General features: G+C 49.9%; 1 protein-coding gene across 1 annotated transcript in view; it reads left to right on the top strand.

The window, feature by feature from the left end:
• The first annotated feature begins 653 nt into the window (after window positions 1-653).
• The window catches only part of LOC144179456 (lysM and putative peptidoglycan-binding domain-containing protein 1-like), a 63306-nt gene continuing 36668 nt past the window's right edge, over window positions 654-27291 (top strand). The window contains exons 1-2 of the mRNA XM_077707813.1: window positions 654-881; window positions 21463-21716. Coding sequence (XP_077563939.1) covers window positions 708-881; window positions 21463-21716 — 428 coding nt within the window. The 5' untranslated portion in view covers window positions 654-707. The remainder of the gene's footprint in view (window positions 882-21462; window positions 21717-27291) is intronic.

Here is a 27291-nt window from a genome sequence, read left to right as displayed (position 1 = left end):
CAGCGGCGCGCTTTCCCTCTAGAGTCAGTATATTATCTCTATGCCTTCGCATGCTTTGGCTGAAGCCTTGGGTGAAACTAAAGGAAGTGACGGCTACGTTGACAGAAACTCTATCATCAAACAAACGCCAAAACGAACCTACCGCTGCAGTTGGGCGTACTTGCGCAATAGTGATAAAAACACCTTACCGCAGTGCATAGCTTTTTGATGCTACGCGATAAAAGTAAAAACAACAAAAAAAGCCCACGGCTCAGGAAGTGACGAAAATGTCTTTATCACGTGACTTTTGGCTGTGACGTCACGACCTCGATCTGTTGATGGCCGGTCAGAGCGTCCCCCCCCGGGTAGGGTCACTAGCTTATTTAGTGGCTTAACCCCGGGTAGAGTGAACTCCCCCGGGGGAAAGGATCCCCGGGGTGCAGCAGCCTTTGCCAATTTCATCGAAGATAGGCTAGATAGCGCACGCCGTGATCCCCATTCAAAGAGGAGGTCTTTGATCATCATCATCAGCATTATCGTTTAGTGTCGAAGCAAATTGCAGCGCTTGGCAGCAGTTAGCTGCAATTATTTTATTTAGTTGCAAAAGTGCATTCATAAAGTTTTTTAACAGAGTATTCGAATTCCAATGTGTTTTGCGACGTTTTTATTTTGCATTCAAGCCAAGCCAAGCCAGGCTGGCCAAGTGACGGGACGGTGGTCCTGCGGTGATGTCCGCCTCTGGCACTGGGGCAAATGAGACAGCCTTGCTCGGGAGTTTCGCAAGAAAGCAGGTGAAATACGGTAGCACCTGCAAGTATGTTTCGCGTAGTGGCAAGACCATTAAGCACGTCGTGCAGCCGAACGACACGCTCCAAGGCATAGCGCTGCGTTACGGAGTCACGGTAAGCATCGGCCCTGCAGTGTCTGTCTGCTTTGGCCCTGCTGGAATCAGTGCTCCGCAAGAAACTAGACTAGTGCTTCGTGCGCGAACTCGCGGTTTGGGGACTGGCGGCTAGGTCTGGCGAATTGCTAGCGCTGCGTGAAACTCGGGGGCCCGGGGGTTTAAGTTGTGGGCAAGAGGACTGTGATTTGGGCGAGTTGGTGACCGTTCATGATTGACAAACCAGAGCGGGAAAAACACTGCACAAAAAAGGAACGAGAAGTAGACAGGACAGCGCTGCAAGTTGTGGGCTGCAACCCCTTGCGTTCCGGCGAATGAAAAATGCAGATTACAACGGGAACTATCCGGCTGTGTCTAGTGAGAACCAGACTTGGCGCCGAGGCCAGAAGTAGGTCGGCGAAGAAAAGCAGCTGGAAAGCTGCTTATCTGTGCTGACGCCCCGAGCTCGCGGAAGAAGTGCGTGCAAGATGAGCCCAAATCTGCTCGTTCTGGTTTTCATTCGATGAGAGGGGCCCGTCTTGTCAGAGTTCAATGGCGTGCAGTATATCTGCACTGTGTACGCGCACGGTGCTGGTTGGCACCGCAGGGCACCGGACGCTTTGGTATTTTCCGAGCTGGGGCACGAGTGAAGTGCTCACATTGAGAGATAAGTGTGCCGAACTGCAGTTGTTTCCCCTAAGGCACAAAGTTACGGAAATGTTTTTATTCCCCTTTCACGGTTTCGGGAGCAGAGTTTGCGCTACGTGCGACCGTAGCCGCGTGCAAGCGTAACTGACAGATCGTTAGCTGAGCCCCGCCTGTACGGCTTTCCGGCGTGATAGTGACCGTAGGCCCTCGCGTGAACCCGGTGGCCATTGGCACGAGGACAAAGCGGCTAAAAATACGGAATTGGTTGCTTTTACCCGCGCGTGTGTAGTCTGCTTTGAACGCGTGTTATTTACTTTCCAGCCGAACAGGTAGTTGCAGTCAAGGTCTAGCATTTCCAACGTGTCGCACGCATGCATGCTTATCTACACCCTTCTCGGTGCACCTTATCACAACGACCAGAGATAAGCAGGCCGCAATTGTCGCCTGCTGCTGACACAGCTGCCTCCGATGGGCATGGCCAGTGCTGCTAGGGTCACTGTTGTGGCACAAGGGGAAAGCTCGCTCTAGGTTTCCTCACTTTATGGGAGCAGTGGAATGGCTTTTGACGCTGCGACGCTCATCGTTCTGAACGCTTGTATCTGTATTTGGGCTGGTATCCAGTCACTAAAGTTTGGGTTTGGGCTAGTTGGTTCATAATTAAACTGGGAACCAGCGCTTTGAACGAGAACAGCGAGCGAGAGAATAAGACACAGACACTAGCGCTAGTGTCTGTGTCTTCTCTCGCTGTCCGCGTTCAAAGCGCTGGTTCCCAGTTTAATTAAAGTTTAACTGGTATCCAGTGCCATGCAATACTTTTGCTTAACAATTTTATGCCTTTTGTGCCTTCATCTCAAAACTGATGCAAGATGAAGACTTTACTCATCTAACAGTTGTTTTTGGTGATCTTGCACAATCCTTTGGGGAGCTACGGAAGAAAATGTTTACTTGCAAATATGTTTCACCAGAATCACTGCTGCACAGTGTTGCATCCGGGAAGGCCTACCCGAGCCGAGCTCCGTCGCCTCCGACATGCGTGTGGTAGCGTGGTTTGAAGCGAGCGGCCAGCCAATGTTGCTGCCTCAAAGAAGACCAGAAGCCGAAGGCTAACGTAACTCTTTTACTTCATAGGGAGAGATGAGCCGAAGCCAAAGAACAATGCCCCGACATCAGGATTCTCAAGTTGATTCTTTCCCAATGCAATAACCCTTTGGAATTCACTGCCCGACAGTATAGTATCATGCACTGACCGCGCATCTTTTCGTAAAAAATTGGACCACCATTATACCCCTCACTGCCACAACCTTTTTTTTTTACAGCCAGATCTGAGGCCTCTCAGTTGGGAATATTTTTCACGGACACTCAAAAAACTTTTTGCGGACTCGGGCAGAGTGACAGCATTTATTCACTGCCATAACAGGAATGAACTAAGCGCTTGGGGGGGGCCTCATTTATACCCAAAGCGCCAATGGTCAAAACAAGCGTTCCTTCTAGATTCTGCACACGACATGAACGGCACAGACACACACAACACTCTTTCCAGAGTTCGTGAGCAGTCGGTAGTAGCGGCGCACGCTGAGTCCGAGAAAGGGGAGAGAGAAAGTCTCTGCGGCGGCTTCCGCGTCCTTCGGACAGGTTGAAGCCTGCCTCGTCGGCCAACGGCGGTATGAATTGCGCCGATAGCGAGGCGCCTGCGATCCAGACGTGTCGCAGCTTGTTTGAATTGTCGGCTGCAAGTGTGAGTCACCAACAGGGGGGGCCTGCTTGAAAGGCGCACTTAGTGGAGGCTTCGCCGCACAGCCAAGGTGTATTGCGGCGGGCTGATTCGTAACAACAGGTACTGCAGGAAGCATGTCGCTGAGACTAAAAGAACGAAAAACAATGAAATTTGCATCTTGGTACCATGTGCATGATTATTTATCATCTCCATTATCCAGCAGGCCTTGTTACCCCTTGAAAGAGGTGCATTTGTTGCCGCTTTGATGCAGCACTATGACAAGAAGCAGACTGAAATCTAAGGTTTGACAAAAACTCGTCTGGTCGGGGGAAAGTAGAAGAAAATGGATATCGCCGACCAAAGGTTTAGTTAAAAAGGCTAAAAAGACATTAAAAGGCGCGAAGCTCGAAGCTTTTAAGAAGTGCGTCGAAGTAATCACCCCAGGCATCTTGCATACGTAGGCGGGAGATTGCCTGCATTGTGGTTCAGTGTTTTTTCCGTAGTTTGAATCATCAGGGACTCAAGATATCGGCGTGACAGCCATTTGCTTTCTCTGGCGATAACTGACGCTTCGTCCCAGCCTATTTTGTGTGTCGTGGCTTCCACGTGTTCCGCAAGCGCATTCGACGCAATCTTCCTGTTTTTCACGTCATTCTTGTGCTCACGCAATCTTCTTTCAAAGTTGCCGCTCCCGCCAATGTAGCAATAGTCGCAGTCGGCGCAGGGAATTTTGTAGACTACCCCAGGGAACTTCTCTTTCTTGATTCCATCCTTGACAGCCACCAGCTCGTGCCTCAGCTTGCGCGCGGAGACATGAGCGACGTGCACATCGTAGGAGCGTAGAACCCTAGCCAAAGACTCGCTCACGCCCGGCACGTAAGGGATCGCCGCTCGGCTTCGGCAAGGAGGACCAGCGGGTTCTGATGGGCGTGATGACTGTCGTACACGGAGTCCCCGAAATGCTTGGGGTAGCCGCAATTGCCGAGTTCTCTGCGCACTTGGCGTAGATCAGCAGCCTCGTCTTCTGGCCGTGAGCAGAGGTGCTTGGTGCGTTGGGTAAGGGAAGCCCCGACAGAGGGCTTATGACAGGCTGGATGAACAGAATTAAAATGGAGGTAACGTCCAGTGTGGGTTTCTTTTCGGTAAACCTTGAACGAAAGGCGATTGCCACGACGTTCAACCAACTTGTCCAGGAAAGGAAGACGGCCTGCAGCCTCCTCTTCGACAGTGAATTGAATAGATTCCTCCATGCCGTTCATGTGTTCCGTAAAGGCAGTTAGCGAGTCCCTTTTGATGATGCAGAAACAATCGTCGATGTACCGCAGAAAGACCTTGGGTTGTGGTTCGAATGAAGACAGTGCGCGCGTTTCCAATGCTTCCATGGTAAGGTTGGCAGTTGTTACTGAAATAGATGCGCCCATGGCTGTGCCATGGACCTGCTTGTAGATCGCCCCCCGGAAAAGAAAATAAGTGTTCTCGAAACAGAACTGCAACAGCTTCAGGAGATCTGGTTCTTCAAAGGGGGTTGACTTCACACATTCACCGTTATACCGCCTGTCGGACTATTTGCACAAAGATTTTGCAGCACTCGGTGGAAAAGGTTCTACCTTCATACGCAGCTCCTCCGATTTTATTGAAAAGGTGCGCGACGTCACGGTGGACGACGACGAGATAATGGTGTCCTTTGATGTGAAGTGACTGTTTACCAGCATACCCGTGGATTTGGCGGTGGAGGTTTGTCGGACTGCCCTGCAACATGACGATGGTTTGGGTGAAAGAGCCCCCATCGAAGAGCCAGATCTCCTGAAGCTGTGGCAGTTCTGCCTTGAGAACACTTATTTTCTTTTCTGGGGGGCGATCTACAAGCAGAGATACAAGCATGGCGATCTACAAGCATGGCACAGCCATGGGCGCATCTATTTCAGTGACAACCACCAACCTTACCATGGAAGCATTGGAAACGCGCGCACTGTCTTCATTCAAACCACGACCCAAGGTCTTTCTGCGGTACATCGACGATTGTTTCTGCATAATCAAAAGGGACTCGCTAACTGCCTTTACGGAACACATGAACGGCATGGAGGAATCCATTCAATTCACTGTCGAAGAGGAGGCTGCAGGCCGTCTTCCTTTCCTGGACGTGTTGGTTGAACGTCGTGGCAATCGCCTTTCGTTCAAGGTTTACCGAAAAGAAACCCACACTGGACGTTACCTCCATTTTAATTCTGTTCATCCAGCCTGTCATAAGCCCTCTGTCGGGGCTTCCCTTACCCAACGCACCAAGCACCTCTGCTCACGGCCAGAAGACGAGGCTGCTGATCTACGCCAAGTGCGCCGAGAACTCGGCAATTGCGGCTACCCCACGCATTTCGGGGACTCCGTGCTACGACAGTCATCACGCCCATCAGAACCCGCTGGTCCTCCTTGCCGAAGCCGAGCGGCGATCCCTTACGTGCCGGGCGTGAGCGAGTCTTTGGCTAGGGTTCTGCGCTCCTACGATGTGCACGTCGCTCACGTCCCCGCGCGCAAGCTGAGGCACGAGCTGGTGGCTGTCAAGGATGGAATCAAGAAAGAGAAGCTCCCTGGGGTAGTCTACAAAATTCCCTGCGCCGACTGCGACTATTGCTACATTGGCGGGAGCGGCAACTTCGAAAGAAGATTGCGTTGAATGCGCTTGCGGAACACGTGGAAGCCACGACACACAAAATAAACTGGGACGAAGCGTCAGTTATCGCCAGAGAAAGCAAATGGCTGTCACACCGATATCTTGAGTCCCTGATGATTCAAACTACGGAAAAAACACTGAACCACAATGCAGGCAATCTCCCGCCTACGTATGCAAGATGCCTGGGGCGATTACTTCGACGCACTTCTTAAAAGCTTCGAGCTTCGCGCCTTTTAATGTCTTTTTAGCCTTTTTAACTAAACCTTTGGTCGGCGATATCCATTTTCTTCGACTATGTAAGAAACAGACTGACAGAAAATTGCGCGAGACACATGCACGACTTCAGCAAGCGATTGGCATGCAACTGATCGTTAGGACTGGTTTTGGCATTGTACGCTTGTCTGAGCAGGCTCACGACGTGTGACTGGCGCACCAGATGCAATCGTGCCATTGTTGTGACCATCACTGGCCGCAGCCAATGAGAGCCCAAAGGTTGAAGTTTTGTTCAAAGCTTCGAGGAGGAGCTAGTGGCAGTTTCGAGTGTTTCGAGAGGAGCAGTGCGGGACGCGCTTGCAGTCTCGCCTCCGACAATACAGAACCTGGTAGACACATGTTGCCAGCGGTACCAACAGTATGGACGAGCGGAATCGTCGGTGTTTAACGCCCCCACACCACATTACTGAACATGTAAAGTGCAATGTAGTAGCACTATTCATTTTCACTTCAAGTCGATTGTTTTCTTTTCCTGCTCGAATTTCTATTGCACATATCTGAATCAGCCGGAGAGCTCCCCCACAGGGAGGCAACAATGCAGTGGAAACAGTGAGCGGAGTGATGCCAACGACGCATACTGCATGCACGCATGGGGCCATGTGTCCCAAGTTCACACATATGGCTAGCTGTGGCGACTATCGTAACGATCAGTCGCATGCCAATTGTATGCTGTAGTCATACATGTGTCTCGTGCTTTAAGCTCATGAAGGAAGACATGATGGTAGTTAAATCGAATTTAGGCTTAACATTTTTTTGCTGAACTGTTATAAACTACACTGGTGTAGCCAGCGAGAGAAAAAAAAAAAGGCCACCCGTAAACAAAGCTTTCGCATGAAAAGACCAATGATTTCAACTTTACAGTGAAGGAAACTCAGAAAGTTGTTCTCTTACATTGCAATTTTACAAACCGTGTTTTGTTTTCCAACATTTTTTGAAGCAGCACTGACACTAACTTTTGGTGTTCGCTTCCTTCACTCAACAGAGAATACTCTGGCTGAAATATGAGCTGCTTGCGACACGTGGAATGTCCATTAATTTGGCTTCATTAATCGCGCCAGCAGAACAGCTCACGGAGGGGTGCGCAGCAAATTGACATTAGAATGACATCACACTGTGGTAGGGAAAAGAAGACCCTGTAGCCTTGTGCCCCCGGTATTCAGCAGAAACTCGTGACGCCACTGCACACGTGCGGCCCGGCGAGCGGCATCTGGGCGCTGGCGCGTTCACGAACTGGTGCATGTAGCCCGAGCTACGGGCCAGAGCTGCTGCTCAGACAGGCATACTTGCCAACAAGGAGCCGATATTATTGGCTAGAATCACAATAGAAGTTGCCATCAGTACTTCTATTGAAAGCGGTCACCAAACAATGGCCGCATTGGTGGGCCTCAATGTCTTCAGGCAGCTCGCCTGCTCTGTTCCAGCCGTGGGGCGGTCGAAGCACCACCTCACTGGCTGGCCTGGCCAGCATCTGCAGAAAATGGTGAGGATTTTGGCATACGCACTTTCCGGGCTGGAAGCGATGGAAACTGAACCTGACGATTTTCAGGCCGTTGTGTGATGTTAATCATCACGCGCTAAGATATTTAAACTGCTGTTTCGGATTTGCCAGGCATCAATAAAAGCAATAAAAAGGGAACAAAAAATTTGGTGTCAGTACTTCTCTAACGTTTACTATTCCATCAGACGCAAAGTGCTTAGCCTTAAGTCAGGGCTTGTTCTGTTGCATTCTGTGAGCGACAGTGTTTCTTTTTTCAAGCTACTATACCATTTTGACCATGCTTCTGTGTTAGCAGTATTTGTCAATGTAATTAGAGCAGAAGTTCAATGGAAGTTCTCATGGAATGAAGTAACTGGCGTCAATCATTTTTACATATTATGCTGAAATTAGACAGACACTGTTCTAGCCCATTAGTTCGCTATTAAAAATGATTGTATTGTGGAAAATTTTGTGAAGTGTCTGGAAGGTGTGCATCATACTGGAATTTACTGCATTTTTTTCCCCCTGCTGTTGACAACAGTCGACCGCTTTCTAAGTACCCGGCACTGGGCGAGCATGTTGGCAACACTGTGTGACCGCTGACATGTTTGATGATAAGCGGTGGTGCCGCACTGGCAAAGGGAACGTCAGGACACCGCTAAAAACACATCAGGTGCCCCTAGCTGATAGAATTATTTTCCCTGTCGTTGGCTGGAAATCTAATCATTCTGCAATACCGACACTGACAGATAAATCCTAAAATTTGATTCAACCAGGAACGTCAAGAACGTCAAGGCGTTTAAGCAGGGTTTGAACTGAAAAAAAAAAAAAAAAGCTGGCTTGGCTCATGTTTGGGTGAAACCAATTCATTTCGGTTCAGTTCCGCTTTGACTAAGTCATGTACTAAACTGGTTTGCAAACCAGTTCCATGACTTCAATTAGAGCGAAGCGCAAAAAAATGTTGTGTAGTTTAAAGCAACCATAAAAACTAAATGCAATTATGGTTGATTCAAAGTACTGCTTTTCCCATTAAAAGTTGTGCACATCTCTCTCTAAGCAGTTGGACCAGATATTAAAGAAGACAGATGAAGTAGTGATCATTTACAAGCTGCTTTACCACCCAACCCTTATGTTGTTTGCTTGACTGCATAAAGCCACAGCCAAGAGACATGACGGTGGGATATAATTTCTGCCGTTTCCTTCTTCATCTTCGTTTTTTTTTTGTTAAGATAGCAATATCACCTCTTTATCACCTCCCAATACTCCTCCAGTACCAGTGTCACAGCTTTAAAACTGTCCATTTCCCTTCCGTCACATGTATCGTACCGTCATATCGTTTGTGCCTCCTTCAGGAAGCGTTAATATTGTCACGGGACGGGACAATACCCGCGCCGGCATGGCCCACCACTACTGACGATAAGGAAGAAGATGGGTGCGGGGTGCAGCGAGCCCGGGCTCGGAATGGCTGCCTGTAAATAGTCGTGTAAATACATCGCTTCATCGCCCCATGGTTCGTGTCATCTGCCGCCACGTTACATTTGGTGGAGTGTGCGGGTTCGTCATCCTCCTCCTGGCCCCAGCATCGCATCGACGTGGACGCAGCCGCCAAGGACAACGGAGCCGCGCCGGGCCGCCCCAGCCCAGTCGAGACCAGAACAAGACGATGTCCCCCGCCCCGTGTCCTCAGCCCAGCCGAGACCAGCCCACCCTGACGCGCCGACGGTGTGTTCGCCTGCCCTTCCGTCCAACGTGGCTCAGGGACCTTGGGTGCTTCGTCACGGCTGACGCCATTGCTGTTGCTGGGCCAAGCATCGTCGTCGTCATCCTCATCCGTGGTGGCAAGTGATTCGTCACTGCATTTTTCATCTCATCCGCATTCAATCGCCAATTTTCCTCGTCGTCGACCGGGACGGTCTTCATTGACCGGGGAGGTGATGTCACGGGACGGGACAATACCCGCGCCGGCATGGCCCACCACTACTGACGACAAGGAAGAATATGGGTGCGGGGTGCAGCGAGCCCGGGCTCGGAATGGCTGCCTGTAAATACATCGCTTCATTGCCTCATGGTTCGTGTCATCTGCCGCCACGTTACAATATCATCCGAAATCCAGGCACGAACTATTAAAACCATCCTCTGCACATCAGCGCGCCTAAATCACATTCACCCAATAGCACACACACCCGGCCGAACATCAGCATTCTCAAGTTGATTCTTTCCCAATGCAATAACCCTTTGGAATTCGCTGCCCGACAGTATAGTATCATGCACTGACCGTGCATCTTTTCGGAAGAAATTGGACCACCATTATCCCCCTCACTGCCACAACCTTTTTCTTTTACAGCCACATCTGAGGCCCCTGAGTTGGGAATATTTTTCACCGACACTCAGAAAACTGTTTTTACAGATTTTATTGCCCCTTGGAAACTTCTACCCGTGTCATGCGACTTGTCATTTGTTAAAATTGATCAGAACCGAGCCCCTCAGGCCCTCATACAACACTTCCTAAGTCTGCAACACAAATATCAATGCACAGAACTCTACACTGATGCATCCAAAATACGCTCTGCAGTAGAATGTGCGGCACTTGGACCAAACTTCTCCTGCTCAAAAACAATGAACCTAAACGCAAGCATATTCACTGCAGAAGCATACAGTATTACTATGGCTGTTGAACACATAATACAAAGCATAATACCTATGTCAGTTATATACACAGACTCACTTAGTGTTGTAACGGCTTTATCGTCTGGCAAAAGCCACAAAAATACATATTTCAACCAGCTTCTAAAAACTATTATGTGTGCGTGCTCCATGGGGCTCCAAATTACAATCTGCTGGGTCCCCGGCCATTGCGGAATAGTTGGCAAGTAGTCTGCTGACGGACAAGCAGCTGCCGCCACCCACCGTGATGAGATTGACGGGACCTTACGCTGATCTAAGGGCTCTCATCTGGCGCAAACGCCGCAAGCAATGGCAAGAAGAATGGGGCACACAGACAGAGAACAAACCATGTAATTAAGCCAAAAATAGGCAAATACATAACAGACAAACGGAACAGAATCATTGAAGTTACACTTTGCAGATTACGTATAGGACACATTCTTACCTTTTAAATGGCACACAAAGACCACAATGTTCGAGATGCGGACAAGCACTACCGTTATTCACATCCTTGTTGAATGCAAAGAACACAACGCTGACAGACGCAAACACTTTCCAGAACTCTACACGCACCACATCCCAATTCACCCAGCACATTTCCTTGCAGACCATCCCATGTTTTCATGCAGTCGTGTTCTGGAGTATTTTTCTAGCGTCGGATTTTTACAAACAATTTCATATCAACCCTCATTGTTTCACCGCTCTCCCTGTGATGGGAACTGCATAATCACTGAAAGCTGAACTGCATTTAAGAAACAATAGCGCAAAGGACGGGATGAAGGAACAGGTCCTTTGCGCTATTCTTTCTTTAAGTATGTTTAACCAACTCGCCCACATCAAGCTCCTGTTGAACTGCATTTCCATTCACCAATTATAGTTCTTAGCGGTATGGCCCTATACACCAATCATCATCATCGTCATCACCAGCCTACTACGCCCACTGCAGGGCAAAGGCCTCTCCCATTATTCTCCAATTACCCCCGGTTCTATGCTAACTGTGACCAATTTATCCCCGCAAACTTCTTGATCTCATCTGCCCATTGAACTTTTTGCCGCCCCCTGCCACGTTTGCCTTGTCTATACTCGGTTACAACTCAAGAACGGCACCACCTCATGTAGTGTATCACTCCGCCAAAGCGCCGGACCCGTGAAGTCAGTGCGCGCGCGTTTTGAAAGGGGTTTGCTATGAATGCGTGATATCGTCTGCCTTGTCTCACGCAGTTTGTTTGTCGTCACTGGAGTCGTTTATAAGCATATTAGGTCAAAATAATCACGGGGACGGCTCACACCATGCTCAAAATATTCCCAGTAACGCCCTACTTGCGCCGCGCGGAGAAACATCCGGCTACGGTGATAAGGCACAGCGGCAACTTCCGGTGCCGTTCTTGAGTTGTCACCGAGTATAGGGATTGACTCACTTACCCTTAATGACCAACGGTTATCTTGCCTTACATGTCCTGCCCATGTCCATTTCTTCTTAATTTCTACTAATATGTCCTCAACACGCGTTTGTTCCCTGACCCACTCTGCTCTCTTCTTGTCCCTTGATGTTACACCTATCATCTTCCGTTCCATTGCTCGCTGTGTCATCCTGAGTTGAACCCTCTTAGTGAGCCTCCAAGTTTCTGCACCGTAGGTGAGTACCGGTAAGATGCAGCTGTCATACACTTTCTTCTTAAGGGACAATGGTAGGCTGCCATTCATTATCTGAGAATGCTGGCCGAATGCACTCCACCCCATTCTTATCCTTCGAATTATCTCTGCCTCATGGTTGGGATCCGGGGTCACAACTTGGCCTCAGTAGATATATTCATTTACTGCTTCCACGGCCTCTCCTCATATCTCAAACCGCTGTGCTGTCCCGAGGTTATTGATCATTACTTTAGTTTTCTGCATAGTAATTTTCAGGCCCACGGTTCTACTCTGTTCGCCCAGTGCGGAAAGCATGCTTTGCAATTCCTCCCCCAAGTTACTTAACAAGGCAACGTCATCAGCAAATCTGAGGTTACTCAGGTATTCTCCATTAACCCTTACTCCCACCTGTTCCCAATCCAACGTTCTGAATACTTCTTGTAAACCTGCTGTGAATAACATTGGGGAGATAGTGGCTCCTTGTCGGACACCCTTCCTTATAGGTATCTTACTGCTCTCCTTATGGAGGATGATGGTAGCTGTGGACCCATTGTAGATATCCTCGAGTATTCTTGCATGATGCTCATCTACACCCTGTTTCTGTAATGCCTGAATGATTGCTAAAGGTGTCGACCGAGTCAAATGCTTTCTCATAATCTATGAAGGCTACATATAGGGGTTCAGTATACTCCGCGCACTTCTCTATCACCTGATTGATCGTGTAAATATAGTCCATTGTTGAATAACCTTTACGGAACCCTGCTTGTTCTTTAGGTTGACTGAAATATAAGGTTGCAGAAATTCTGTTAGCGATTACCTTGGTAAGTACCTTGTAGACGACTGACAGTAAGCTGATCGGCCTGCAATTTCTCAAGTCCTTCATGTCGCCTTTCTTATGGATTAGGATGATGTTCGCGTTCTTCCAAGATTCCGGTACCATTGCGGTCATTAGGCATTGCGTATACAGGTTTGCCAGTTTTTCAAGTACAATTTCTCCGCCACCCTTCAAGAGGTCTGCTCTAATCTGATCGTCACCAGGTGCTTTGCCCCCTTTCATTTCTTTCAAAGCCTTCCTTACTTCTTCGGTCGTTACTGGTGGGATGTCTATCTCCTCTGAACTACTGTCTCGTTCGGCATTATCCTGTATGTCCCGGCTACTGTACAGATCCCTATAGAACTTTTCGGCCACTGTGACTATTTTATCCCTATTTGTGATGAAATTGCCTTGCTTGTCTTTAAATGCATACATCTGATTTTCCCCATATATATATATATATATATAATATATTATTTTTATTTTTTGTGGGGAAAAGTACACCAATAGGTTGCTTTTAATGAAATGGCCCCCTACACCACTCTTTAACCCTTTTACTTAAAGAAGTATACCCACAAAGAAATATACAAAACCGTGGTATTTGGTGCTCTTTGGCCAAGCTGCCCTTGCGCCAATAAACAGCACATACAAAAACAACAACCACCATCATCACCACTCCGAACGTCAATGCTGATTCATACTCCTTACTAGCTTGAACCTGTGCAATTGCTCTTCCTTGTCATTTCTTTTTCTGCGTTTTTTTTTTAGTCTTGTAACTGAACCTGCGTATTCAGTATTAGTTTTCTCTTATCTGCCTGTTTTTTCAGTTGTGCTGACTGATGCATGTCAGTCACTGTTATTTTGTAGATGCCCAGTTGTATTTATCTTGTACTTATTCATTGTCTTCCAAACATGCATCCTTGTGTAATACCTTTGGGCCCTTAAGGAACTAAGTGAAATGAAATTGTCGGGTACCGCGGGGTCGCAGCGCAGCGCAAGAGAGAAAGTACCAGCGTGGCAGGCTTTCGGAAACGAACTGTCCGTGCTGTGCTGGCGCACCAAGCACGCGCCGCTCGTTTTTTTATTCTCGTCTTTCATAGCCGGCGCCATGGCGCCGGCTAAGAGTGCCAACCAGAGGGCGCTACAGGGCCCCCCGCCCAGACGGAATGTCGAACGTGACGCGATGGCGAGGCAGGCGGGCGTTGGTTTTGGGGGCGAACAGTGGAGTGTGTAGGCCTGCGATGTCTGCGCGGAGTTCGTTGGGTGGCGTCTCGAGGTAGGCTGGTTTGAGGCGGTCCAACGAGACGACTTCTTCGCGGCCATTCAAGAGGATGGTGGCGGACTTCTGGGTCTTGTTAAGGACACGGTACAGCCCATCGTAGGAGGGGGTAAGAGGCGCCTTTACAGCGTCCCGCCTGAGGAAAACGTGTGTCGAAGACGCCAGGTCGGGATGCACAAAGATGCGGTGGTCTGAAGACCGAGGTGGGACCGGTCGCAGGTGCTGCAGGCAGTCCTGCAGGCATTGGAGGTACTCAAGCGGCTGGGGCGAGGAGGCCGTAGGGACGAACAAATCGCCAGGAAGCCGCAGGGGTGCGCCGTAGACAAGTTCAGCAGTAGAACAGCCGAGGTCGCGACGAAGGACGGCACGCAGGCCAAGAAGCACTACAGGCAGGTGATCAACCCAGTGCTCTCTATCCAAGCGCGCATAGAGACCACTTTTTAGCTGGCGATGGAGCCGCTCAACGATGCCGTTGGCACAGAGATGGTATGCCGTGGTGCGGCGGTGTTTAGTGCCAAGCAAGCGGCTGAGGGAAGTGAACAGGGTACATTCAAACTGCCTGCCTCGATTCGTGGTAACAATGCCGGGGCAGCCGAAACGGCAAACCAATGTCGAAACGAAGGCTTTTGCGACCGTTTCTCCATGATCGGAATTGGTACGGCTTCGGGCCAATGGGTGAAGCGGTCAATCATGGTGAGAATGTACCGGCAGTCACGGGAGGGAGGAAATGGTCCGACCAAATCGAGATGCACGTGGTCAAAGCGACAGCTAGGTGGCAAAAAAGGCTGCGTTGGGGTCTTCGTGTGGCGGTTCACCTTGGCTGACTGACAAGCGAGGCACGAACAGGCCCACTGGCGGACATCAGTGTTGATGCTCGGCCAGACGTACCGCTGTGTAATGAGGCGCTGCATGGCTCGGATGCTGGGGTGGCAGATGTCGAAGAGCGAGTGAAACACAACAAGACGAAAGGCAGCCGGAACGAAGGGTCGAGGCGCCGCCGCTGACATGTCACACCACAGTGGGCCAGGCACGAACGGATGAGGCACAAGTTGTAGACGAAGGGAACCCGGGTGGTCCCGCAGTGCTTGCAGCTCAGGGTCTTCAATCTGCGCCTGAGCTAGGCGTTCCCAGTCCACAGCAGACGCAGCACTGCCGATGGAGGTAATGCGTGAAAGCGCGTCAGCAGCCTCGTGTTCGGTACCTTTGATGTGCCGATTGTCCTTCGTGAATTCCGAAATATAGGCGAGCTGACGGAGTTCCCGTGCAACGTACTTGGATGAATTTGTACGGAAAGCGTACGCCAGAGGCTTATGGTCCGTAAGGACGTGAAAGGACTGGCCCTCCAAAAAGTGCCGGAAGTGCTGGATGGTGGCGTAAATGGCGAGCAGCTCACGACCAAAAACGCTGTAGCGCGTCTCGGCAGGTTGGAGCTTCCGAGAGAAGAAACCCAGCGGGTGCCACTCGGAATCGATTATCTGCTGAAGAACAGCGCCGATTGCAAAGCTGGATGCATCCACCATGATGGGAGTGGGGACGTTGGTTCTCGGGTGGATGAGAAGCACCGAATCGGCGACGGCTTGTTTAGCAGCGTTGAAAGCGGCTTGAGCTTCGGGCGACCAGGAAATCGCGGATGAGGAGCTCTTTGTTGTGCGAAGAAGCTCAGTCAGTGGATGCAGAAGTTCGGCGCAGTGGGGTATAAAGCGTCGCGAGAAATTCACCAGGTCCAGGAACTCACGAAGCTGGCAGAGGCTGGTAGTTTCGGGGAAATCCTTCACGGCTTCAACGTGAGAGGGTAAAGGGCGAATTCCCTGCGCCGAAATATGATGGCCCAGGAACTCGAGCTTGGACGACCCGAAGACGCATTTCTGGGCGTTGACAACCAGGCCAAATTGTTGAAGGCGTTCAAAGAGTTCTCGGAGGTGACGCTCGTGATCTTGTGAAGTGGGACTCGCGACGAGGATGTCGTCAATGTACGCAAATACAGCCGGAAGGCCGCGCGTCACCTCGGCAATGAACTTTTGAAATGTTTGAGCGGCGTTGCGTAGCCCAAAGGGCATGCGCACATACTCAAACAAGCTGAAGGGTGTAGTGATGGCCGTCTTCGGGATATTGGCAGGCTCGACGGGGATTTGGTGATATGCCTTGACAAGGTCCACTTTGCTAAAGATAGTGCACCCTTCCAAGTGGCTTGTGAAATCCTGGATGTGGGGTAGGGGATAGCTGTCGTGGACAGTCTGAGCGTTGAGCGCCCGGTAATCGCCGCACGGACACCAGTCTCCACTTTTCTTAGGAACCATATGGAGTGGAGACGCGTGGTTGCTGGATGATGGGCGGATAATACCGAGTTCCAGCATGTGCTCGAATTCGCGTTTAGCAGTCGCCAGACGCTCACCGAAGAGGCGGCGCGGCCGAGCTGCGACTGGGGAACCACGCGTGACGATGTGGTGGGTAACGCTGTGTTTGGGTGGCTGCTTTAAGTTGCAGGGTCTCGTAACCTCAGGGAAGTCTTGGAGGATTCTTGCGTACGGCGACGAGGGGAAGCGTGCAGATACCAGTTGGAGCGACAGTAGACAGTACGCCCAGGATGGAAAGGCGCGTCTTGCTGTCAATCAGGCGATGGTGACGCATGCTGACGTCTAGGTCAAAATGGGTGAGGAAATCGGAGCCGAGGATGGGCTGATTGACGCCGGCTACTACGAAGACCCACCGGAAGGCACGCCGCAAACCAAGGTCGAGGGTGAGGGACCGCAGACCATACGTGGCGATAAGGGTAGAGTTCGCTGCACGAAGCGTAGGCCCAGGTGACCTAGAAGTTCGGTCATCCTTGGTGGCTGGTAATACACTGACCTCAGCACCCGTGTCTACAAGGAAGCGCAAACCAGAAATGCGATCCGTGACCAGGAAAAGGCGGCCGGGTTGTAAGGCGAGGTCACATGCCGCCATCAGTGATCTTGCGTCTCGTTTCCCGACCAGCTGCATGGGGAAGTGCAGTGACGGGCGCGCTGCTGGAAAGTGCGATGGTACCAGCAGATAGACAAGCTTCGAGGCCTGCGCGAGCAAGAACCTCCCGGGGAAGACGAACGACGGCTAGGACGTGGGGAGGAGCCGCATCGGCGATCAGAGGACGTCCTAAGCGCTTCAATGGAAGCGGCGAGTCGATCGATCCGAGCCTCTAAACGGGACACGGCCGATGTCTCTGCTGTCGAAGCGAGGGTAGCGACTGAGGGAGAAGTCGCGTCGTGAACTCTATTGGCAAGCTCGGCGGCGCGGTCGAGGGTCAAGTCCCCTGCAGCAGCTAAAACGATGTGAGTGGACTGCGGCAAGTGCTGCAGAAAGAGCTCCTTTAAAAGTTCACCGTTCGAGTCCACGTTGCTCGCGCCTACGAGCTGTCGCATGGTGTTGAGCAGCTGGGAAGGGCGGCGAACTCCAAGCTCTTCGGGGGTGAGCAGGTGCCGGAGGCGCGCGCTCTCGGACGCCGTGGTTCGGTCCAGAATACTCTGCTTGAGCCGCTGGTACGGAGCATCGTTCAAAGGTGCACCGATGACGTCTGCCACTTCATCAGCTACCTCAGGCGGCAGGTTGCAAAGCAAGTGGCGAAACCGAGTAGTCTTTGAGGTGACGCGGTGCAGATCGAAGACGGCTTCGACCTGGGCGAACCAAACGTGTGGGTTCTTGCGCACGAAGGTGGGCAGACGGAGCTGTATGACTGCGACGTCTGGCGGCCGCGAGGAAACGTCAGGCAAAAGAGGGCCCGAGGGCGCGAGGTTGCTGGGGTTGGTCATGTCTTAGTCCGGAGTCACCAGTGTCGGGTACCGCGGGGTCGCAGCGCAGCGCAAGAGAGAAAGTACCAGCGTGGCTGGCTTTCGGAAACGAACTGCCCGTGCCGTGCTGGCGCACCAAGCACGCGCCGCTCGTTTTTTTATTCTCGTCTTTCATAGCCGGCGCCATGGCGCCGGCGAAGAGCGCTAACCAGAGGGCGCTACAAAATTATCTCAATGGCAATCGGGCCATAACGCTGACTTGTGTTGAAACACCTGGAGTTTGGTCTGCATACGGGTGTATGCGTACATCAGCAGGGGACATGTTTAAATACCAGCGGTGTGCTTTTCTTGGCCAGTTGAGCAGCCAGAAAAATGCGACCTGTGAATTGGATTGTTGGGTCAGCTGGGATAGCAGTGACCTTTTGGAGGGTGCAAGCCCAAGGTGTGGCTAAAGTGGGCCAATGCTCAGCCACTGGTCACATTTTGGGTTAGCTATTCCACTGAAACCCTTCCGCTGTGCAATTAAAAACTGAAGCACGAGACGGGGCCCTCTTTGGGGAGGTGCTCCCCCTCGGGAACGAGTAGAGGCGGCAGCACCAGAGTAGCCAGTAAGGCTGCATCTCCGAGCACATAGGTACCAAGCAGGGCTGAGAGGGACAGTGCGGGACCGGTCTGCAGGTGTCATATACACTGGCACCAGGCACTCGCTGCCTTTGGAGTGATGAATAACTCGAACGCACGAGATGGGTGTTTTCTTTTTGGTTGGCGGCTTTGACGCCCCCAAGCTGCTGCTGTACTGTGAAGCGCACCATATATTGCAGGGTGGCAGAGTAATTGAGACCACCTGATCAGGGCGTCCAGGGTGGGTGATCTTGCGGGCCACACTTGTTGGGCAATGCAACAGGTGTGCACGTTTCGGGTGTGGGCCTTTGATGCTGTGCGCGGTGTTGTGGCCTGATGGCTTCTACACAAGGGGAGGAGAGCAAAGTTGATGTTCTGTGCCACCTTGCAGGCTACCGGGGGTCATTTGCGCAACCGCATTGGTGCGAGCCCCTTTCCCCCAACTGCGACCACGAAGGGTTACGAAGTTGGTGGTGCATGAAAGGCATTCACCGACAAATCAATTATTTCTTTTTTTGGAGTGTGCTAAAAAAATTTATTTATTTATTTATTTATGTGTACTGCAATCCTCTGGAGGGATTTTCGCAGGTGGGTACAAAAGACGGAAACATTAGCATATAACACCAGGCAAACAAATGGAACAGTCACTCACATTTCACATAGTAGGCAGCCATATAACACAAGTAAAAAAAAAGAAACGTCACTTGCGTTTTACAAACGTAATCAAACGTAACAAAAATAGTACAGATGAAACATCAGTCTCATTTTATGAAAAGAAAACCAAGCTAGCACAGAAGTAAAATTATTTTCTCTGCTTTTCTAGACCAGCAGCAAAGGATGCTAAAGATTGTTTTGTAACTTGATGGTTATTTAAATTATTCCAATCCTGCACAGTTTTAGGGAAAAAAGAATATTTGAAGCAATTATTGCGGGTACGGAACGGAGTTATTGTACGAACATGGCGTTGTCTAGTGGCGTAACCTGAAGAAAATGAAATAATTTTTCCAATATCTATCTTGTAATGCCCATTAACTAATTGGTATAAATATTTTAATCGGGATATGCGGTTTCTTTCTGAAATTGAGGGTAAGTTAGCTCTGACTAACAGTTCAGTTACCGAGGTACGTCCATAACTATTATATATGAAGCGAACTGCTCTTCTTTCTATTTTTTCTACTTTATGAATGTTAATTTGAGTAAATGGATCCCAGATCACCGCTGCATAATCAAGTATGGGTAGGACTATTGATTTGTAAGCAAGAATACGGACGGATGGAGGTGAAAGTTTCAAAGTCCTTCGTAAAAAGAAGAGTTTCTGATTAGCCTTGGAAGTTACTATGTCAATGTGTTTTGTCCAATTAAGATCGTTTGTTATCCATAACCCAAGATATTTGTAGGATTGAACCTTGGAAAGAATGGCATTGTTTGCAAAGTATTGAAAATTTAATTGGTTTTTCTTATAAGAAATGGACATGTACACCGTTTTTTCAAAATTGATTGACATTTGCCAAGCCTCGCACCAGGAAACAACCTTGTTTAGCGACTCGTTTAACAAAACTTGGTCCTTTGGGGATTCTATTTCAGAGTAAATAATGCAATCGTCCGCATAGAGCCTAATATTTACAGGGATATCATTTACTATGTCGTTAATATACAAAATAAATAGAAGGGGACCCAGAACCGACCCTTGGGGGACGCCAGAGTCTATAGCAACCCTGTGAGAGGAATGATTTTTAAAAACTACAAATTGTTCCCTATTTTTCAAGTAGGCCGATATCCATTTAATAAGTTGATCATTCCCGAGAATTTTTTCTAATTTGTATACTAATTTATTGTGCGAAACCTTGTCAAAAGCTTTTGAAAAATCCATAAAAATTGCGTCGGTTTGTTTGCCATTAATAATTGAACTAGCGAAGTCGTGTATTGTTGATACCAATTGTGTCGTTGTTGAAAACCCTTCCTGAATCCATGCTGATGGTGGTTTAAGATATTATGTTCATCCAGAAAATGTGAAATACTATTGTGGATAATGTGTTCGAGAAGCTTACAAACGGTTGATGTTAGCGAGACAGGACGATAATTTTTGACACTCTGCTTGTTTCCTGATTTATGGATAGGCTTGACTCTGGCTGTTTTCCAGTCGTCCGGAACCTGGCCCTCGCGCAGCGATTTTGTAAAAAGAACATGGAGGTACTTCGAGATCCATTCAGCGTATCTCTTTAAGAAAGCGTTAGGGATATTGTCGGGTCCACAAGATTTTCTGATATCAAGTTTCACAAGCATGTTCAATATGCCCTGTTCACTAACAACAATATCGGGCATTCGCGGCGAAATAGTTTCAAAGATCGGTAATACAAAATTGTCACAAGAAAAAACGGATTTCAAATGATCGTTTGGTTTGGGCTTTTTCAAAAATACCGGTTCAGTTCTGGTTTTCGGTTTGGTTCCATTTTGAAACACTACATTTAAGTTATGTTGGGGTGTACTGCATTTGGAAGTAATTTTAGCTGAAGGCCTGCTTGAAAGGTACGCTGTTACGGTGTAGTTGTGGCTGTCCTCAGACTGGTAGGTAAGTGCTACGAGTGTCGGGTTCTGCGCAGGGGTGGACTTGCTGTTTCTTGACGTGTGCGGCTTCCTGTTTATATATACGGTTGCAAAAAATGAGTGAAGCAATGAGTAGGGATGTTTTTTTTTTGTTTGTTTGTTTTCACCTGCAGTGGACTTGTTCCCTGTGCATATTGTAGGGGAATTTTCTGGGTCTGCATGAAACAGCAAATATTTATATTTAGCAGTGTGTAACTGCCAGGGTGTATGCAATCAATTAATCCTGTCAGAACAAGTATGCTTGCCACAAAGCTACGTAGTCGTAGTACATGTTACTGATAATACACAAAGGGAAGTGAAATCACTAAAATGAGTTTTGCCTTCACATTTTCACTAGAAACTTGCAGACGATTGCATGAACAAGATGCTTTGTGGCAGCCTGGATTTGACAGCAGGCGTTGACACTAGTGCGAGCAGTGGAAGCAGGGGGTGAAAAGTGCTGGCTGTGCAGACGGAGGAGCTGAAGCGGGCCAACCGCCTGTGGACGAGCGACAGCCTGTTCCTGCGGCCCTGGCTGGCTGTGCCTGTGCTGGAGGCCCATGGGGGCGGCCTGGGCGCTGCACCCCCCGGGGGCGGTGACGGCACCAATGGGCCCCCGAGGGAGCCCCCCTTGCAGCCGGACGAGAGCATGACCGACTTCCTGGGCCGCATCGACAGCTCCATTGCCCGCTCGCGCAACCAGCTGCGCCTCCTCTCCAGCACCAGGTGAATATGTGTTTATCTCGGCATGGTTGCTGATCCCTTAGGCCATCATAGTAACTTGATATCACGCTACAGTATGCGCAGAGATGCTAAAAACGCATTCCAACCAAAAGAAATATCAACATTAGCAAGAGACGTGAGTGCGAATGCCGTGGCTCAGAATTTAAAAATTGCGCGCTTGCGGAGCCCCACCTTCTGAATGCAAAACGAACCTTTTTGCGCCGTAAAAACGTTCCTGCGTGTGAACAAAGCACAAAACGTACTCTGCACTCCTTCCCTGCTCTTTGTTGCTGTGGCTGGTTTTGGCGGCGTGCGAATAAAGCACTAAACGTACTCCGCTTTCCACTGCTCTTGAGGTTCCGCGACTTCGCCATTACGGTCATGGTTTTGTTCAGCTGTGTTCCGACCTTTTTTTTTGTGCTCCCAGTGCGCGCCGTACGATGGGCCGGTACATGAGCTACACAGCCGGATTTAAACTGAAGGTGGTTGAGCGTGCGTTGATGCATATGGAAACCGCGCGGCTGGCCGGCACTTTGTGTACGCTACGGGCGAAAACGAGGTTTTTGGGCGGGGAACAGGGATCGCCATGTGTTTCGTGGGTCCAAAGAAGGGAAGTTTCCTGGTGTAGGAAAAGAAGTTTTGGAATGCCTTGATAGCACGCAAGACGGTGCGCTGTGGGCCGACAGCAAATGTGAGGCGGCAAGCGACTTTACTAAGGAGGATAGCTCCATGGCGAGTAGGAACCCACTAGCATGTTGCGAATAAAAAAGAAATTTGGGCAGGCGCCTCGTAGGCGTTGTGAAATCCCCCCCCCCCTCCCCTCACCCCGAGATGGCTGCCACGAGACCAGTCTGTCTTGATTTTACCTAACCGGCCAAACTGCTTCCGCTCACTGACTAGCCAGAGTCACTGTTAATTATTGATAGTGACGCTGGCTAGTCAGTGAGCGGAAGTGGTTTGGCCGGTTAGGTAAAATCAAGACAGACTGCTCTTGCGGCGGCCATGATGTGACACTAATTACGCTGTCGGGGCACGTTGGCGAGCGAGTACGGCAATTTCACGATGCCTGACGTTGTTACCGAGCTTCACGGATACGGCACGCATACCAATGCATATCGCAGCCGGTCTCGCGAGCGCAATAGCTGCGAAGCGCACTGCACGGAATTACCAGTCTCCGGTAGGTGGGGAGATTTCACAACGCCTACGAGGTACCAGCCGAAATTTGATTACATAGTTACCTACGTGTTTTAATGAAAATGGCAAGGCTCTGACAGTGCTTCTCTTAGCAGCTTTATTGTATGAAATTTCAACCTTTAAAACTGTTGCAATTTTTTCCCGCATAATGAATCCTCCCCCCAAATTCATGCGAATTTTCTGGAAAAAAGGTGGGTTCATTATGCGAGTAAGTACGGTACAGGGCAAAAGACATTTTCATTGATACCCACGATGGCGGCAGCAAAAATCCCCTGTGCTACATAAACTTGCTTATCCACCTTCTGCTGGCATTAAAATTGGATGGGTAACATTTAAAGCATTTGCTTTTTCAATTTTATACGTGCATTCACTGCTGCTTTGTGAATTTCACCAAGGGGTCCCCAAAGCTTCCATGCTTGTGGCTACTTTCCTCGAAGCCGTACAAGAAAATTGGGCACTCCTTTGTTTACACCAGTCGTGTCTTTGGGTGCCGCTTACTTCCCCTCGCTGTCGGCAAGCGAAGTTGCCTTGCGCTTGAAGGGCGCTTCATGGCGGCCCCTCAGTGGAGTCACAACGACCGGAGCAAGGGGAGGCTGGCTGAGGCATGCATCCCATGGGGAATGCTTTAGGAGAGGACACGGCGATGGGGTGCGTGTGGCTGTTAGTCACCATTGCAGGGGGGGCATTTTGAGAGGGTTCCCTGGGTAACATGGATCCTTAACCACGATCAGCCTTGCTCGGGAGGCCACATTCACTCACAAGATATGGATGGATTGCTCTGGACTGGATCAAGTTGCATTTCAGGTGCAGTTAGTGACCATGGCAATGCTTCTGGCTCCTTTCAATTTTGAGCCTGATGGTAATGCGGACACAGATTTGAACTACTTTTGGTGAAAAAAGGTGCGTATTAGAGTCGTGCAAATACAGTACTTGCTCAAAGTGCAACAAGCACTTATCAGCATTTATTCACCAACAAAGTTTGGCATTACAGCACCGTTTTTCGACATTTCCCACACCATTCTGGCTTGCGAAATAGCTCATGGCTATTTACCTATGACGGACACTCCATGCTGCCACACAGCCAGTGAAGAAACTGCAGTTCAAGCTGTTTGAGCTGCAAGCAGAGAGACAGAAACATGTTCTCATCTGAGAAATCTCCCATATTTTACATGGGCACCCAAACGAAGCGGAACAGCTAGATACGGGAAACAAAAACCGCTTCGGTGCTTTGTGCGAGCGACATGCCCAATCACTGGAGTCCTTTTCCCAAAAAGAAACTCGTTGTCGAGCACTGTTTATGGCAGGTCATTTTTACGGTGAACGTGGACCAAAAAGCCTGGCCTTGAAATTCAAAATCAATGTCTGCTACACTGGCCGAGGATACGATGCTTGGTTCATGATCTGGGGCCTCGCCCCTGCAGCTGACGCCTGCCCACTGCTGTGAATTCATCCTGGTATCATCAGTTTTCCCTGAAAGACGCAGCTGCAAAAACAAAAGCAGTGGCCGTTGCTTCTAAATTAGAGGCAGTCATGTCTTGGCAATTTCAGTGGCTGCCAATCGGAGCTAGTGGTGTGGTGCACATCCATGAGTGAAGCTTAGGTGCGCCAACTGACACGGACGAGAAAGGGAAGCGACACCAGCGCGTACTATCAACTGAAAGTTTCATTAACACTGAAAGCACTTAGACCCAGCAAGCAGGCACGTGTGTCCATCGAACATGCCGCACATGAGGACAGCCCCTTCCTCTCCTCTTTTTTTCCTTAAGAAGTAACACTTCTTTATCTAAAATGCCCCGTGACGGGTGAATTATACATTGCGAACCCCTAATCCGAATGTGGAATGCTTTGGCACGCTCCCGGGTAGCACGGTCTCTGTGTTTAGAAAGCGCCTGTGTGTCTGTGAAGCATGGTTCACAGCCACAGCCTGCACAGTGGTGTGCTCCCTTAGAGACATTGAGACAGCGGCCGGTCTGGCCAACGTATACCCGTCCACAGGACATAGAAAGGCCGTACACAACGTCCGTCTTGCGCTGAGCGAACTGGAGTCTGTCTTTAATCAAACAACCATGTGAGGAAACACTGTCTCTGGAATCGAGCCTGTTGCTCACCATACTGCATTATCTACCCAGCTTATCCCCGCCGGGAGAGAAAACCACCTTAACCCCGAATCTTGAGGCGACCGCCACTTTGTTGATCCGGTCGACATTCCGTGTGCTATGAGTGAACCCTTTCACTTGTTTGCCGGCAGGTGACGTGGAGCACAGCGTTCTCCAGCCGAAGTATTTGCGCATTAAAGCTTTGTTGCTCCAAGTGATATCAATACTTGTTGAGAGAGGATTTGAGGCACGTGTGGGCTATCCCATTCTTAACTAGCTTTGAATGAAAAGAAGCGAATGCTGGAACGGGGCACGTACATCCAACATGCATGATGCTCCGGCAAACGCAGCTCGAGGTCAAGAAATTCCAAAGTGCCCTGGACGGGAACCTTGCCAGTGAACTTCAAACCTTCACCATTTGCTTTAAAGACATCAAGAACAGCACATTTAAAGGACTCAAGTTCTACGCCGCTGCCCAGGACCACAAAATCATCCACATACTGAAAAACCTTTCTAGCCATGCCGTGCAATCCAAGCTGCAAATCACGGTCTACCCTGCCCAGAAAACTGGGGAAACCTTTGACCCAACGCGCACTCCTGATTCCTGTAAGGAGGCCTTATCTTTAAAACCCCAACAGTACTGTTAAGGTCAGCAGCTCCAAAGCGCTGGTCTCGTTTCCCTTTCTCGTCCCTGTGTAAGTTTGCGCTTAATCTTCACTCGTGGACACCAATCGAACAAGCAAGATTCTGTGACGTTCTATGAGAACAGTTTCTGCCAAGTGGCTGGGGAGTTTTGTTGGATAAGTTTTCTTTAATATGCATTATTTATTCGAAGTTTGCAATAAAATTGGCATCATTGTTATCGGGACAAAGCAGTCTTCCGAGTGAAGCAGACTTGTCTTCATGGCCCGTTTCCACCTCTTACCACACTTTAACCTCAGCCTGTGTACTCCCACTGGATAGGTCGCCAATTACCCCGCTCCTCCCCGCACGGGGCACCTTGAGTATTCATGGTGACGGTGAGCAGCGACACCGCGGACTCCGAGCTCCCAACATAAACCGTGTCCAACCGTGGCGAGGTGTTTAAAGGTGAAGGGTAGAAGCCGTAAACGGTGGCCGTCGGAGCCTTGGTCAAGCTCCGGCCGATGGGCTCCCTGCCTGTCTACCAGGCAGGGAGCTCCGGGACCTCTTTGACTACCAGGGTAAGGTCAAAGGAGAAAGTACCCCCGTCTCCCTGCTTTTCAATGTATCACATGGCATTTTCCAAACCCCCCCCCAAAACGTGATCGGCCCCCGAAAAGGGGCCGCACCGAAGTTTCCTTTCCTCCGTTGCCGTCGTTAACCTTTCCTGAACCGAACCATTTTTCTCAATTTCTTGTGATGGAATCCCTCAATCCAACCCACCCTCTTGCATCTCAGTCAGTCTTCTTGATCGCCAAGTATCTTGAAGCCATAGTAGGAAAATCGTATAAATGCAAAAAACAAAGGTCTGGTGAACTCCTAATTGAAATAAATGACAAGCAGCAGTCTGCAAAGCTTCTAGCTCAGACTAGACTGGCTGATCTTGACATCCGGGTCACACCCCATCGGAGCCTCAACAGCGCGCAGGGTGTGATATCCGAGACAGACCTCCTGAACGAAACCGATGCGGATCTCCTTGCCGGCTTGAAGGATCAGGGCGTCACTGCCGTGAGACGCATCACTATCTGTAGAGACGACAAGGAGATTCCCACCAAGCACATCATCTTGACCTTTGACCGCGCAGTTCTCCCACAACATATATATGCAGGTTTTATCCGGTGCTCAATACGTCCGTACATCCCGAATGCGCGGCGCTGTTTTAAGTGCCAGCGGTTCGGGCATGGTACGAACTCTTGCCGTGGCCGAACGACGTGTGCGAAATGCGCGGCGCACGATCATCCTAGTGACAACTGCCAATCCGATACCCTCACCTGTGTAAACTGCGGGGGACCGCATGCAGCGTACTCCCGCAAGTGCGAAAAGTTCCAACTCGAAAAAAAGATAATCAACATCAAGGTAACCGAGAACATCACCTTCCCAGAGGCGAGAAAGAGGTTCGCCTCTTTCCCTCTGGGGAGGTACGCTGACGCGGCTCGCCGGGGGGCGGAGCGGCGTCTGGTGTCCACAGGGACCCAGTTCAGCGAGTCTGACCTGGTCCCGCCCCCGCCCCCCGCTGGGTTGCCTCACGCAGCCCAACCCGGCACCACGCCGCTTGCTGAGGCAGCAGCAGTTGTGGCGCAAACCACTCCTGTCGGGACCGGTGCCGC

This window comes from Haemaphysalis longicornis, unplaced genomic scaffold (genome assembly GCF_048455015.1).
Source record: "Haemaphysalis longicornis isolate Haplotype H1 unplaced genomic scaffold, Haemaphysalis longicornis Haplotype H1 scaffold_4, whole genome shotgun sequence".
Taxonomy (NCBI): domain Eukaryota; kingdom Metazoa; phylum Arthropoda; class Arachnida; order Ixodida; family Ixodidae; genus Haemaphysalis; species Haemaphysalis longicornis.
The sequence above is the reverse complement of the archived record's forward strand: the minus strand, read 5'-3'. Positions and strand labels throughout refer to the sequence as shown.